The sequence below is a fragment of the Oncorhynchus masou genome, chromosome 9 (genome assembly GCF_036934945.1).
Source record: "Oncorhynchus masou masou isolate Uvic2021 chromosome 9, UVic_Omas_1.1, whole genome shotgun sequence".
Lineage (NCBI taxonomy): Eukaryota > Metazoa > Chordata > Actinopteri > Salmoniformes > Salmonidae > Oncorhynchus > Oncorhynchus masou.
Window position 1 is genome coordinate 17,116,540 of NC_088220.1, and position 13,981 is coordinate 17,130,520.

A 13,981-nucleotide genomic window follows, 5' to 3' on the forward strand; every position below is an offset into this window, starting at 1 on the left:
ATCAGAAGGATAGAATTATGGTCAGATTTGCCAAATGGAGGGTGAGGGAGAGCTTTGAATGCGCCTCTGTGTGTGGAGTAAAGGTGGTCTATAGTTTTTTCCCCCTCTGGTTGCACATGTGACATGCTGGTAGAAATGAGGTAAACAAATTTAAGTTTTCCTGAATTAAAGTCCCCGGCCACTAGGAGCACCGCTACTGGATAAGCATTTTCTTGTTTGCATATGGCCTTATACATCTCCTTGAGTGCGGTCTTAGTGCCAGAATTTGTTTGTGGTTTTGAATAGACGCATACGTAAAATATAGATGAAAACTCTCTTGGTAGATAGTGTGGTTTAAAGCTTATCATGAGGTACTCTATCTCAGGCGAGCAATACCTCGAGACTTCCTTAATATTGCGCACCAGCTGTTATTGACAAATAGACACCCCCACCCCTCGTCTTACCAGACGTAGCAGAGATCATCCAGTTTATTCTCCAGAAGATTGCACATTGAACGATTGATAGAGGTGGGTTACCCACTCGCTGACGAATTCCCACAAGGCACCCCGATCTCTTTCCCCTATATTTCCGTCTTTTCTTCATGAAAATGAAGGGGATTTGGGCCTGGTCTTGGAAAAGCAGTATATCCTTCGCGTCGGACTCATTAATTAAAAATCTTTGTCCAGTTCGATGAGTAATTGCTGTTCTGATATCCAGAAGCTCTTTTCAATCATAAGAGATGGTAGCAGAAACATTATGTACAAAATAAGTTACAAACAATGCGAAAAAACACACAAAATAGCACCGTTGGTTAGGAACCTGTAAAACGGCAGCCATCCCCTCTGTTATCAATCACTGGTTACGTGTGAAGACACAGCATACTTTGGTGGAGTAGAAATTATGAGTCTAAAAAGGATGTGATGGTAAAAGTGAGGCATTCTGAACTGAAGGTTTTCAGATGAGGTCATGAAGTAAGAATTGGGGAATTCAGCAGCTAACACGATTGCCTCATTCTCATTCTACATATTCCTTAGGGAATCTTCTGCATTCCTTTTGTAGGGTCACTAAGGCCTTATGTAGGAAGGCAGATGTACTAATAACGGGTAGAATGGGAATATCCTGCGCTTGTTGTCACTTGTCTTTTTAGATGCATGTGCTTTTTTACCCCAACAAAGTCAGTTGTCGTTAGATGTGATGTTCATCAATGATAAAGTATGTGTTATATTGTTGGAACAGATAAGACAGGAAAATATTGCCACCCAGTGGCCAGAAGTTTTCAAAGCCTGTTTCGCTTGTACAGTACAGTAGTATAAGGCAGAATAATTATTATCGGTTTGATAGACAGTCATCAATAGGCAGGTGAAAACAGCTTCTGACGTAAGCTTGAGAATCACCCTTACACCTTGAGGCTCATGAAGGAGAAGGCCTCTTCTTTGTGACAGAGAATGACAACACTTTCAAAATGGTAGGAATAAAGATTTATTTTCATATGAAGAGGTGGTTTGGATTTTTCTTTTTCTTTTTTTACAAGTATGTTTTGATAAAACTTGCAAAATACTTCTAGCATATCCCAAGAATGGAGACATGAGAAAAGGGGATTTATTGCTGAATGTTAAAATGAAGACACTTCACTCAGTGGAAAATGATTTCCTTGCTGCTTTTTCCATGCACCCGACTACCTGGACCGCTAGGACATGCAGGGGGGTGGGGTGAGAGGATTGGGGGAGGAGTGGGAGGGAGGGGGCGTCAAGGAGACGAGGACAACTGCTGGACAAACACAAACAATGGTTGTGTGTGTGTGTGTGTGTGTGTGTGTGTGTGTGTGTGTGTGTGTGTGTGTGTGTGTGTGTGTGTGTGTGTGTGTGTGTGTGTGTGTGTGTGTGTGTGTGTGAGAGAGAGAGAGAGAGAGAGAGAGAGAGAGTGAGTGAGTAAATATGGAAGGTAGGAAAGATTGGTTGCAAGGGAAGGAGGTAAGGGGGATTTTACATTTCAACTACCACTAGAAGCACACTACCCTCACTGGCAGTATCCCACATTGCAAATCTCAGATTGAATACAGTGTTACTAAAACAAACTAGCCAGAACTTTGGGCCATGAAAAAAAAACATGAATTTCTCTGTGATAAGTGATATTCCACAATGATCCTCTGAATTCATCTAAGGAGTTGGTTGTCTTTTTTTTAAAGGTAATTATGTGTCTTTTATTGTGATGCATGCATCTCCTGTGAGACTCGACTGGTAAAGGGGCACATTTCTGTTTTCATTTAAGACCAACTCCTTTTTCCATTAGTTAGAGGAGCAGGACACTCTCAGGACTCTCAGCCCATTCAATCTCATAATATGTCTGAGGTGAACCCTTTCTGAGGAATGCCTGTAGCCCACAGCGGAGTGGACAAGCTGTTGCCCCGTGTAGGTGTAACATGTCCCATGATAATAGGTTATGTTATACTCTATGATGTCATCGTCAAGATGGGGGGGGGGGGGTCGGACAGAGACAGACACATATCAGATCATTCAGTCAATGTGGCCAAGCAAGGTATATGTATGCTAATAATAAAGGTATAGGAATGCAACGAAGGATGCAATAATCGATAATAACAAACAGTCTGTTGGCTATGATGAAACAAAGACAAACCGAACAGACTCAAACACACTGCAGTCCGTCAGTCAACATAGGAGAGACTTCGCAAGAATTAACCTTTGTGACTTGCCACAGCACTCAGCAATCCAGTGCCATCATCACTACGAGCCAATGCCGTCGTCAACGACATCACAGAATAAACCCGTGTCATTACACTGTCATAGAACAATCATCTAAGAGACTCAACATCAACTACATATCAGCATCTTTCATTTTTAAAACTCCACTTTTTTTTCAAGTTTCAAGAGTTTCCAAAACTCCCTACTACATCACACGTGAAAACAGACAAGGACAAGGGACATAATGGATCTGGCCTATGGACCATGGTGGTTCTTGGTAAATTGAGTTTTTTTCTTCATGGGTTGTGAAAGTCCTGAGACACAGTGCGGCTTTAGTTAAGCTGCTGGCATAGGAACGGGGGTGGGTAGTCCATGTAGGCCAGAATCAGGCTGGATTGACAGGATTGGTTGGATTGGCAGCTCCCTGGCCAATGATTGCTCATGGAAGGAGGTTTTACAGTGCAATGGAGCTTCTGGCAGCATGAGGATTGGCCGGTTAAGTATGTCAGTTTAACAGTGAACACACCCTCATAGCTGAATGGACACATTCAGGGCTCCCCTGCTGTGCCTGTGATCAGACAACAACTCATCATGGAGCATGCACATGCCTCCGTCCACACACACACACACACACACACACACACACACACACACACACACACACACACACACACACACACACACACACACACACACACACACACACACACACACACACACACACACACACACACACACACACCACACATTAACACACTCACGCCCATTTAAAAACCCTGAACACCTGTGAAGGTACCTTGGATCACCTGCATTCCTCTAAAACAATACACAGACAATGACAGGCGGCGGATGATGACATGAATGACCGATGTAAGTTAGTTGGAGCGACTCATCAAAAACTAGCGCATCACTTCCTGTACCAGGACAGGACACCATATCCAGTTGCATCTGTGATAAATGTCCCCCGTGAAAAAAACAACTGTATGTGGATCATTCTCATGTAAACATAAACCTTTACACAGGGGTGACTCATATTGCATGATGCCAGAATCATATCACAGTTCAAACAGGGAGATCCTAAATCAGAGGAAGTCAAAGTAAAGAGGTCTATAAAATGAGGAGTCTGTATTAGAAAGGCTACAAAAACTCAACTGGACCTCTGGCTTCAGCACACAGCAAAAGGCACCACAATATTATTCTATTGACTAACTCGTGAAAAAATTGGCACGGAATAATTTTTTCTCTCTCTCATAATGCTGTAAATCAAAAACTTTACATATAAATATTTTTTCCCCTATAAAAAAAGTATTTGCTGTTAGCTAGTAGACAATTTTTGCTAAAATGAAAATAAATATTTCATTTGTTTAGAATATCTGTCTGTTATACAAAATAAAAATATGTCTCTACTCCACTGTTGTCTTTAGGTGGGTCAAAGGTTTTGGGGTCAGGGGTTAGAGGTCAGTGGTCAAGGTGGACAGGTCTTAAAGGGGTGTGTTGCCATGTGTCAAGGAGCGCGACTGGGGGAATTTACTGTGTCCGTTGCTGCGGGTGCTTGGTCGCCCCTGTGCCCGGTGAGTCCGTATGTCAGTGGTGGTGCCAGGGGCAGTAGATGATCGGCACCCACGTTCGCACGGCTCCATGTTCATGTTCTGCATACTGAGGAAGGGCGTGCTCTCCCCATGCCCTTCCTCTTCCTCCTCCTCCTCTTCTGATTGGCTGAAGCTCTGAGAGCTGTAGTCCCGTAGGCCCATTGCACGCTGGGAGAAGTGTCCGTTGAGGCGATTCCGACGCGGGCGCCGGCGGCTCCTGATTGGTTCACGGGAGGAGGCGTACTCCTGCGTGGTCTCGTAGGCCTCGTCGTCAGGGAGACGGTAGGGGCTGGACGGAAGGCTGCCCGTGCTCTCCGTTAGGTAGGGTTGGCGTGGGCGGCGGGGCTGTCGGTACAACAGTCCATCCTGCAGGGACATAAAGAGATGAGACGTCACACACGAGATACTGCAGTCTCCAACTAATAACATCGTACACTACCCAATCAAATCTATAACTAACATTATACACTACCCACTTTAATCTACAAATAACATTATACACTACCCACTCAAATCTATAACTAACATTATACACTACCCACTCAAATCTACAAATAACATTGTCCACTACCCACACTAATCTACAACTAACATTATACACTACCCACTCTAATCTACAAATAACATTGTCCACTACCCACTCTAATCTACAACTAACATTATACACTACCCAATCATTATACACTACCCAAATAACATACAAATCAAATCTATAACTAACATTATACACTACCCACTACTAATCTACAACTATCATCATACACTAATCTACAAATAACATTATACACTACCCACTCAAATCTACAAATAACATTATACACTACCCAATCAAATCTATAACTAACATTATACACTACCCACTTTAATCTACAACTAACATTATACACTACCCTTTAATCAAATCTTTAACTAACATTATACACTACCTCACTACAAATAATTGTCTACAACTAATCTATAACATTATACACTACCCACTCTAATCTACAACTAATCATCATACAATACCAAATAACATTGTCTTTCTAAACTAACATTATACACTAACTAATCATTATACACTACCAACAATCAAATCTTTAATCTAAACAACATTATACACTACCCACTCTAATAACATACAACCCACTAATCATCATCACAATACCCACTTTAATCTACAACTAACATTATACACTTATACAACTAACATACCCACTCTAATCTACAACTAACATTATACACTACCCAAATCTAAATAACATACAACTAATCATCATACACTACCCACTTTAATCTACAACTAACATTATACACTACCCACTCTAATCTACAACTAACATTATACACTACCCACTCTAATCTACAACTATCATTATACACTACCCACTTTAATCTACAACTAACATTATACACTACCCACTTTAATATACAACTAACATTATACACTACCCACTCTAATCTACAACTATCATTATACACTACCCACTCAAATCTACAACTATCATTATACACTACCCACTTTAATATACAACTAACATTTTAATCTACAACTAACATTATACACTACCCACTCAAATCTACAAATAACATCGTCCACTACCCACACTAATCTACAACTAACATTATACACTACCCACTCTAATCTACAACTAAGATCGTACACTACCCACTTTAATCTACAACTAACAACATTGTACACTACCCACTCTAATCTACAACTAACAACATTGTACACTACCCACTCTAATCTACAACTAACAACATTGTACACTACCCACTTTAATCTACAACTAACAACATTGTACACTACCCACTCTAATCTACAACTAACAACATTGTACACTATCTCTTCTAGTTTACCACAACCCGATAAAGGAAGTGGAAAATATGACTCATGAATCCCAGTTGTAATATGGTCTGCTTTCTGCCATTTGTGCAGTCACGTAGTCATGAGTGGGTGTAGCGGCAGGGTCATGATCACCTGGGGGAATCTCAGCAGGGGCTGGTCATCCTCCCGGTGGTAGGCTGCTGCGGCAGGCGGCAGGGCGAGGGCGTGGCACGTGTTGGGAGAGGTGATGTGGAAGGTGGGCACCTGGGGGGACAGCGGGGGGTAGTGGAACTCAACGGGTGACAGACGGGCTGGCGTGGTCAACGCTGACACATACCTGTGGGGAGGAAGGGGTGAAACAAAGACACAAACAAACAAAACATTGTATTAAATCTGGTTCAGAGGCCCAAAACTGAGACCATAGACAACAACTAATATTGTGGTTTTTACATCTACAAATCTTTGGCGAAGATTCAATCTAGTTGTCTCACCTGTCGCTGTGAGGTGAATCTCTCAGAGAGTCGTAGGAGTCTCCATACTGCAGGCTGGCTCCCTCAGAACAGCCCCAGTAGGCGGCCCTCTGTGCCCGTGCCTCCATGCAGGTCGGGCTGCTGCATTTACTGGTGCCCACTGACGAGGAGAGCGCCCCTGACTGGCAGTCTGAGTTCATACTGTCTGTCCTCTCTATACTCCACGTCCGCTCCTCATGTCTATAGGGAGAGGGCAGTAAGTAAGGAGAGGGCTTTGGGAAATTTCTGATCGGCAGAAATGTGTGTGTGTGTGTGTGTGTGTGTGTGTGTGTGTGTGTGCGTGCGTGCGTGTGTGTGTGTGTGTGTGTGTGTGTGTGTGTGTGTGTGTGTGCGTGTGTGTGTGTGTCTCTACATGTGTGAATGTGTGTCTATGTTTATGTGTGTTACTACAGCACCTGGAGTTGTGGGAGACTGTAGATGAGTGGTGGGATCTGGTGGACATTCGGCTTCCTGAGAAGTTTACGGATTCTTCTGGACCATGCTGTATAATACTACACTCTGTGGTAGGAGCGTTCTTTGAGATGTACTGTGAAAGGAAGAGAGATATGCTTTGTGGGAGCTGCATGGGCAATATGGCAATAAGTACGTGTTATAACACCCGTTACAAACTAAACACATCTGTTTCTGAGCCTGAGGTAGGTTGTAGGCCCTGTACACACTCAGTTTGTACAATTGGTGTACAATGTATTTGACAAAACAATTGTGATCCAACGGAAGGTTTGTCTGCACAAAAATGTTTACACAGCGATTTTCGAGAAACAATGTTTGTGTAGAAAAGTGTGTCCAGACAAACTCTCTGTAGTATAACAGAAATATCAGTTCTACCACACCTGTTGTGTCAAACGTGTTGAACATCAGTTGTACAACCTGAGTGGGTATGGGGCCGTAGTGACTCACGTCGACCATGGGGATCTCCTCAGGGCCTGGCCCAGGGTGGTTGGGACCGTTCGCCAGCATGCGGTTGGGCTGCTCCACACACTGGTTCTGGTTAATGTTCTGGTTCAGGTGGCCATGCATCTTCTTCCTCTGCTTCCTGTAGGACATACGCAAGATAAAGTGTAATGAGTTATTGTTCTAGAATACATTGAGAAAGATAGTAGATAAGGAAAGATAGTAGGTAAGGAAAGATAGTAGGTAAGGAAAGATAGTAGGTAAGAAAAGATAGTAGGTAAGGAAAGATAGTAGATAAGGAAAGATAGTAGGTAAGGAAAGATAGTAGGTAAGGAAAGATAGTAGGTAAGGAAAGATAGTAGGTAAGGAAAGATAGTAGGTAAGGAAAGATAGTAGGTAAGGAAAGATAGTAGATAAGGAAAGATAGTAGGTAAGGAAAGATAGTAGGTAAGGAAAGATAGTAGATAAGGAAAGATATTGATAGAAAATGTAAATAAATGTAAACTACAGTGTTACAGTCATTTTATAAATTATGTTCTGTCTATCATCAAAATACCCAGCTTCAAACATTAATAGTTTTTTTATATATAATTAGTTAGTAAAGCTCATCTGAGAAGTTTAAAAGCTTAATTTCCAACATTATAGCTGTGGTCATTGTGCAGACCCAGTCAGTGAATACCTCCTGGGTTCCCTGAAGAACAGGTTTAAATTATGTCATAATGATGCCATTAAAATCAGGATGGGCTCTGAACAGTACCAGTACGTACTTGGTTTTGCAGTATGCCGCCACACAGACCATGCCCACTACCAACAGTGCCACACAGATGCCTGTGATGGTCAACACCCGTCGCTGGTACAGCTCCTCTGCCTCTGTGAACAAACCACACACACACACACACACACACACACACACACACACACACACACACACACACACACACACACACACACACACACACACACACACACACACACACACACACACACACACACACACACACACACACACACACACACACACACACACACACACACACACACACACACACACACACACACACACACACACACACACACACACACACACACACACACACACACACACACACACACACGCATACACACACACACACATATACAAATACACATACATGTGAGCGCTACACTACAGGAATATTCAAACAAAAGCTAACTCAGCTCCTCCCTTTCCCTCCATACTATGACATCACTGACCTATGACATCTAACTTCCCTAAAAATAATCAATCGTGTTCCTGCTTCACCTTAATAGTGCTAACCTTAGACAAACCACAACCGTGATGGTATTAACCCTGTAGGTTAACAGTGGCTTAGCCACAACATAGGCTGTTTCAGTTAGGAGGTGCTTATATTTGTCCTGTTTCACACATGTTCAAGCATGTAACAGTTCAATTTACAACGTCCAACAGTTAACCTCTAGTAGACTTTTTTTTACTGGTAATACTAGCTTCTGTAGGCTTACTGTATGTCAAGTTCAAACAATCTCCTCGAAACTCGGCCTCATTATACATAGACCTCCAGGTTGCAATGTGTGGTTGGTCTGGATTCCCCCTCTGCTTTCCCTACGTGCACTAATGTATCATAATGTCTATGGAATGTATGTCAAAGATGTCTTAGGACACATGCCTGTATGATGGAATCAGATGATAATCGTAAGAAATAAAGCATTTTAGAGCAAAAACACCACAATGATTTGGGGATATTTATAAAACTCACCGGCAACTAAATAAACACATTTAAATTGACCAGAGAACGCACGGATATAGAACTCACAGATTACTCACAGTCTTCATATGTTAACAAGGGAAATATAATGCAACTTTTGCATGAGAGTTATCATTATTTTGCAAGGTTTAATGTGGTTTTCTGATCGTTTGTGTCAGATCAAAAGTGTCTAGAATCTCTGTTGTCATGGTGAAGCTTTATGAATACCTCCCTGTCAGGTGTTCTGATGGTGTTTAACTGACCAATGAGCATAAGTCTCATTGTGGCGGAACATTGTCAGCAGATATGCACAATGACAGAGAACAAAAAACAGAACATGGGAGAGGGGGAACGAAAGAAAGAAAGAAAAAGGAAGATGGAAAGAGGAGATGGCCAGACGGTGGAGGAAGAGGGGCTGGGAAGGTGGTGTCTAAAATGGAGTGGTGGTGGGGCTTTTAGTGCTAAAGGTAGGGGGACTGGGGTGCTGTCTAGAGGGCCTTAGCCTGGCATTGTATGTGTGTCACAGAAGAGGGGACTGATAGGGAATGAGATTGGTGGTTGGCTGCTTCTGAAGGAGGTAGGTCACTATCACTTGCAGGAGCCTCTGATTCAATGTCAATCAACTGGGGAATGCTGGACCTACCACCTACTAGTGGCTGTCTCTATGGAAGATAGTGTTATGGGATGCTGTCTATTGTTTCAGGTGTGGTGTTACTGATATATAACCATCAGCACATTTCTCGCCAGTTTGTCTCTCTGTGACTCAAAAGCTTCACTCATAATGTAGCCTCATATCTTCTGCTTCCACAGTGTCTTCCTCTCCATAATCAACATGTCTGTGGCTTTGCTGTCTCCCTCTATATACAGTAACATAATGTAGCCTCATACCTTCTGCTTCCACAGTGTCTTCCTCTCCATCATCAACATGTCTGTGGCTTTGCTGTCTCCCTCTCTATACAGTAACATAATGTAGCCTCATACCTTCTGCTTCCACAGTGTCTTCCTCTCCATCATCAACATGTCTGTGGCTTTGCTGTCTCCCTCTCTATACAGTAACATAATGTTTCCTCATACCTTCTGCTTCCACAGTGTCTTCCTCTCCATCATCAACATGTCTGTGGCTTTGCTGTCTCCCTCTCTATACAGTAACATAATGGCGTGTACAACAAAGCTTAGTTTCAAGGTTTTCTATAATTGAGAGAGAGGGCTAGCATGCATGCAGAGGGACAAGTGTCTTTGGACCTGGTAGGTTAGTGGGCAAGTGACAGATCAGAGATCAGAGAAGAGCTACTGGTTCTAGAGAGATGGTAGTAGTAATGTGTGACTGTGAGAGGATCTTGGCAACTCTTAAAATGAACAATATACATTCAAATGAATAATTGTTCCATACCCATAAATTCAATTCCAAGATGCTCTGCCAACGCAGAAAGTTGGACACAATGAAAAGGAAAGAGAACAAGTTTCAGAGAGTGATTGTCTACATTGGAACATAGATATATAGATAGTAGATACTAAACCATGAGGTTAGTATAGAATTTTTCTGTGACGTACAGTAATAATCGTTACTGGCAGGTGCCACGTCCAGTAACAGACAGACAACGCAGACAGCCGCAGCTCTGTGACCCCAGAAATGAAAGAAAAGGAAAGAAAGAAGCATAACTAATAAAAGAGAGAGGAAGCAGGCAGGAGACATGCAGAGACAAAGACAGCCACTTCACTTACTGCCTTATTTACTAGACCTCATTTCTGGGGTAAAAATAAAATAAAATTGGGACAAAAAAATGAACAAATAAAACAAGATAAAAAAGCAATTTGTTACTTTCCAACGTTTTGGAGATGAGGCTGGTTGGCACAGAAATGGGAGCAGCTTTGTAGGTCGACAGATTAATGACATAATTGTGTCTCTCATTGTTTCTAGTGTTTACTAAAAATTGTATTTTTTGTCACCCTATAGCTTCTCTCTGGTCTTTTTTTCCCCTGAAATGATTATGATAAAATATGACAGTGTTTTCTATTTTACAGCGTGAGCACCAGTAGAAAAAGGTGTGCCTTTGATTTACTTATGATGATGATCACAATGATGCCTCCCCTGATAGAACAACCTGGTCTCATAGACCAGACGTAACATAGTAAATGTAACTCTGTGACACTCAAATTAGTATGATATGATACGTTTGTTATGATGACATAGAACAGAAGATAACTTAACTCAAAAACTATAAGCAGGGTAGTTGGTCAGGGTGTATGGATAAGCTTATAACACAAATGTCTAGCAACTCAAAGGTTGTGTGTTCAAATCTCATCACGGACAACTTTAGCATTTTAGCTAATTAGCAACTTTGCAACTACGGTCGTGGCCAAAAGTTTTGAGAATGACACAAATATACATTTTCACCAAGTCTGCTGCCTCAGTTTGTATGATGGCAATTTGCTTATACTCCAGAATGTTATGTAGAGTGATCAGATGAATTGCAATTCATTGCAAAGTCCTTTTTTTGTCATGCAAATTAAGTGACTCCCCAAAAACATTTCCACTGCATTTCAGCCCTGACACAAAAGGACCAGCTGACATCATGTCAGTGATTCTCTCGTTAACACAGGTGTGAGTGTTGACGAGGACAAGGCTGGAGATCACTCTGTCATGCTGATTGAGTTCGAATAACAGACTGGAAGCTTCAAAAGGAGGGTGGTGCTTGGAATCATTGTTCTTCCTCTGTCATCCATGGTTACCTGCAAAGAAACATGTGACGTCATCATTGCTTTGCACAAAAAGGGCTTCACAGGCAAGGATATTGCTGCCAGTAAGATTGCACCTACATCAACCATTTATCGGATCATCAAGAACTTCAAGGAGAGCGGTTCAATTGTTGTGAAGAAGGCTTCAGAGCGCCCAAGAAAGTCCAGCAAGTGCCAAGACCATCTCCTAAAGTTGATTCAGCTGCAGGATCGGGGCACCACCAGTACAGAGCTTGCTCAGGAATGGCAGCAGGCAGGTGTGAGTGCATCTGCACACACAGTGAAGCAAAGACTTTTGGAAGATGGGCTGGTGTCAAGAAGGGCAGCAAAGAAGCCACTTCTCTCCAGGAAAAACATCAGGGACAGACTGGTATTCTGCAAAAGGAACAGAGATTGGACTGCTGAGGACTGGGGTAAAGTAATTTTCTCTGATGAATTCCCTTTTCGATTGTTTGGGGCATCCGGAAAAAAGCTTCTCCTTGAGAAGACAAGGTGAGCGCTACCATCAGTCCTGTGCCATGCCAACAGTAAAGCATCCTGAGACCATTTATGTGTGGGGTTGCTTCTCAGCCAAGGGAGTGGGCTCACTCACAATTTTGCCTAATAACACAGCCATGAATAAAGAATGCTACCAACACTCCGAGAGCAACTTCTCCCAACCATTCAGGAACAGTTTGGTGACGAACAATGCCTTTTCCAGCATGATTGAGCACCTTGCCATAAGGCAAAAGTGATAACTAAGTGGCTCGGGGAACAAAACCTCAATATTTTGGGTCCATGGCCAGGAAACTCCCCAGACCTGAATCCCATTGAGAACTTGTGGTCAGTCCACAAGAGACGGGTGGACAAACAAAAACCCACAAATTCTGACAAACTTCTGGATGTGGCCCAGAAGTTAATTGACAGCATGCCAGGGCAGATTGCAGAGGTCTTGAAAAAGAAGGGTCAACACTGCAAATATTGACTCTTTGCATCAACTTCATGTAATTGTCAATAAAAGCCTTTGACACTTATGAAATGCTTGTAATTATACTTCAGTATTCCATAGTAACATCTGACAAAAATATTTAAAGAGACTGAAGCAGCAAACTTTGTGAAAATTCATATTTGTGTCATTCTCAAAACTTTTGGCCATGACTGTACTTAATACTTTTTAGCATGTTAGCTAACCCTTCCCTAATATTAACCCTTTAACCTAACTCCTAACCTTAACCATAACCCTAACCACTAGACTAGCTAACATTAGCCAACTAGTTAACGTTATCATTAGCCAACTAGCTAACGTTAGCCACAACAAATTGGAATTCGTAACATATCTCATGTTTTGCAAATTCGTCTACATATTGTATAAATTGTAATTCGTAACATATATGAAATTGATTATGGACATCCACAAAGGGATACATATTGTATAAATTGTAATTCGTAACATATCATATGAAATTGATTATGGACATCCACAAAGGGATACATATTGTATAAATTGTAATTCGTAACATATCATATGAAATTGATTATGGACATCCACAAAGGGATTCATATTGTATAAATTGTAATTCGTAACATATCATATGAAATTGATTATGGACATCCACAAAGGGATACATATTGTATAAATTGTAATTCGTAACATATCATATGAAATTGATTATGGACATCCACAAAGGGATTCATATTGTACGAAACGTAACATATCAGACTAATTGAAGAGTCCCGGATTTACGTTACATTTGCCCCTGAGTCCATGTTGCATAGAAAAGACTGATCATTGCAGGATTAACTAAATATAATATATATATGTACTGCAAATAGTAGGTATTATGTATATATTCATATTGTACTCCCATTAGGGAAGAATGATGACAAACTAGTTTAAAGTGCTTTACTCCCAGCTACTATAGTCACTGTACTATACTTCCAAAGAACTGGTCACACAGGTAAACAGGACGTTGATGGGGCAAACAAACCAGACATTTGAATGATTTGAATATCATAACTGATTTAG

General features: G+C 41.6%; 1 protein-coding gene across 2 annotated transcripts in view; it reads right to left on the minus strand.

Annotated features, from left to right (window-relative positions):
* Window positions 1-1,450: 1,450 nt before the first annotated feature.
* The window catches only part of nrg2b (neuregulin 2b), a 49,590-nt gene continuing 37,059 nt past the window's right edge, over window positions 1,451-13,981 (minus strand). The window contains exons 6-12 of one of the 2 annotated variants that reach the window (XM_064973321.1): window positions 10,631-10,654; window positions 8,266-8,368; window positions 7,505-7,640; window positions 7,003-7,133; window positions 6,569-6,787; window positions 6,231-6,414; window positions 1,451-4,633 (exon numbers count right to left, since the gene is read on the minus strand). In XM_064973321.1, coding sequence (XP_064829393.1) covers window positions 4,160-4,633; window positions 6,231-6,414; window positions 6,569-6,787; window positions 7,003-7,133; window positions 7,505-7,640; window positions 8,266-8,368; window positions 10,631-10,654 — 1,271 coding nt within the window. In that variant the 3' untranslated portion in view covers window positions 1,451-4,159. The remainder of the gene's footprint in view (window positions 4,634-6,230; window positions 6,415-6,568; window positions 6,788-7,002; window positions 7,134-7,504; window positions 7,641-8,265; window positions 8,369-10,630; window positions 10,655-13,981) is intronic. The other variant, XM_064973322.1, reaches the window with a different exon arrangement.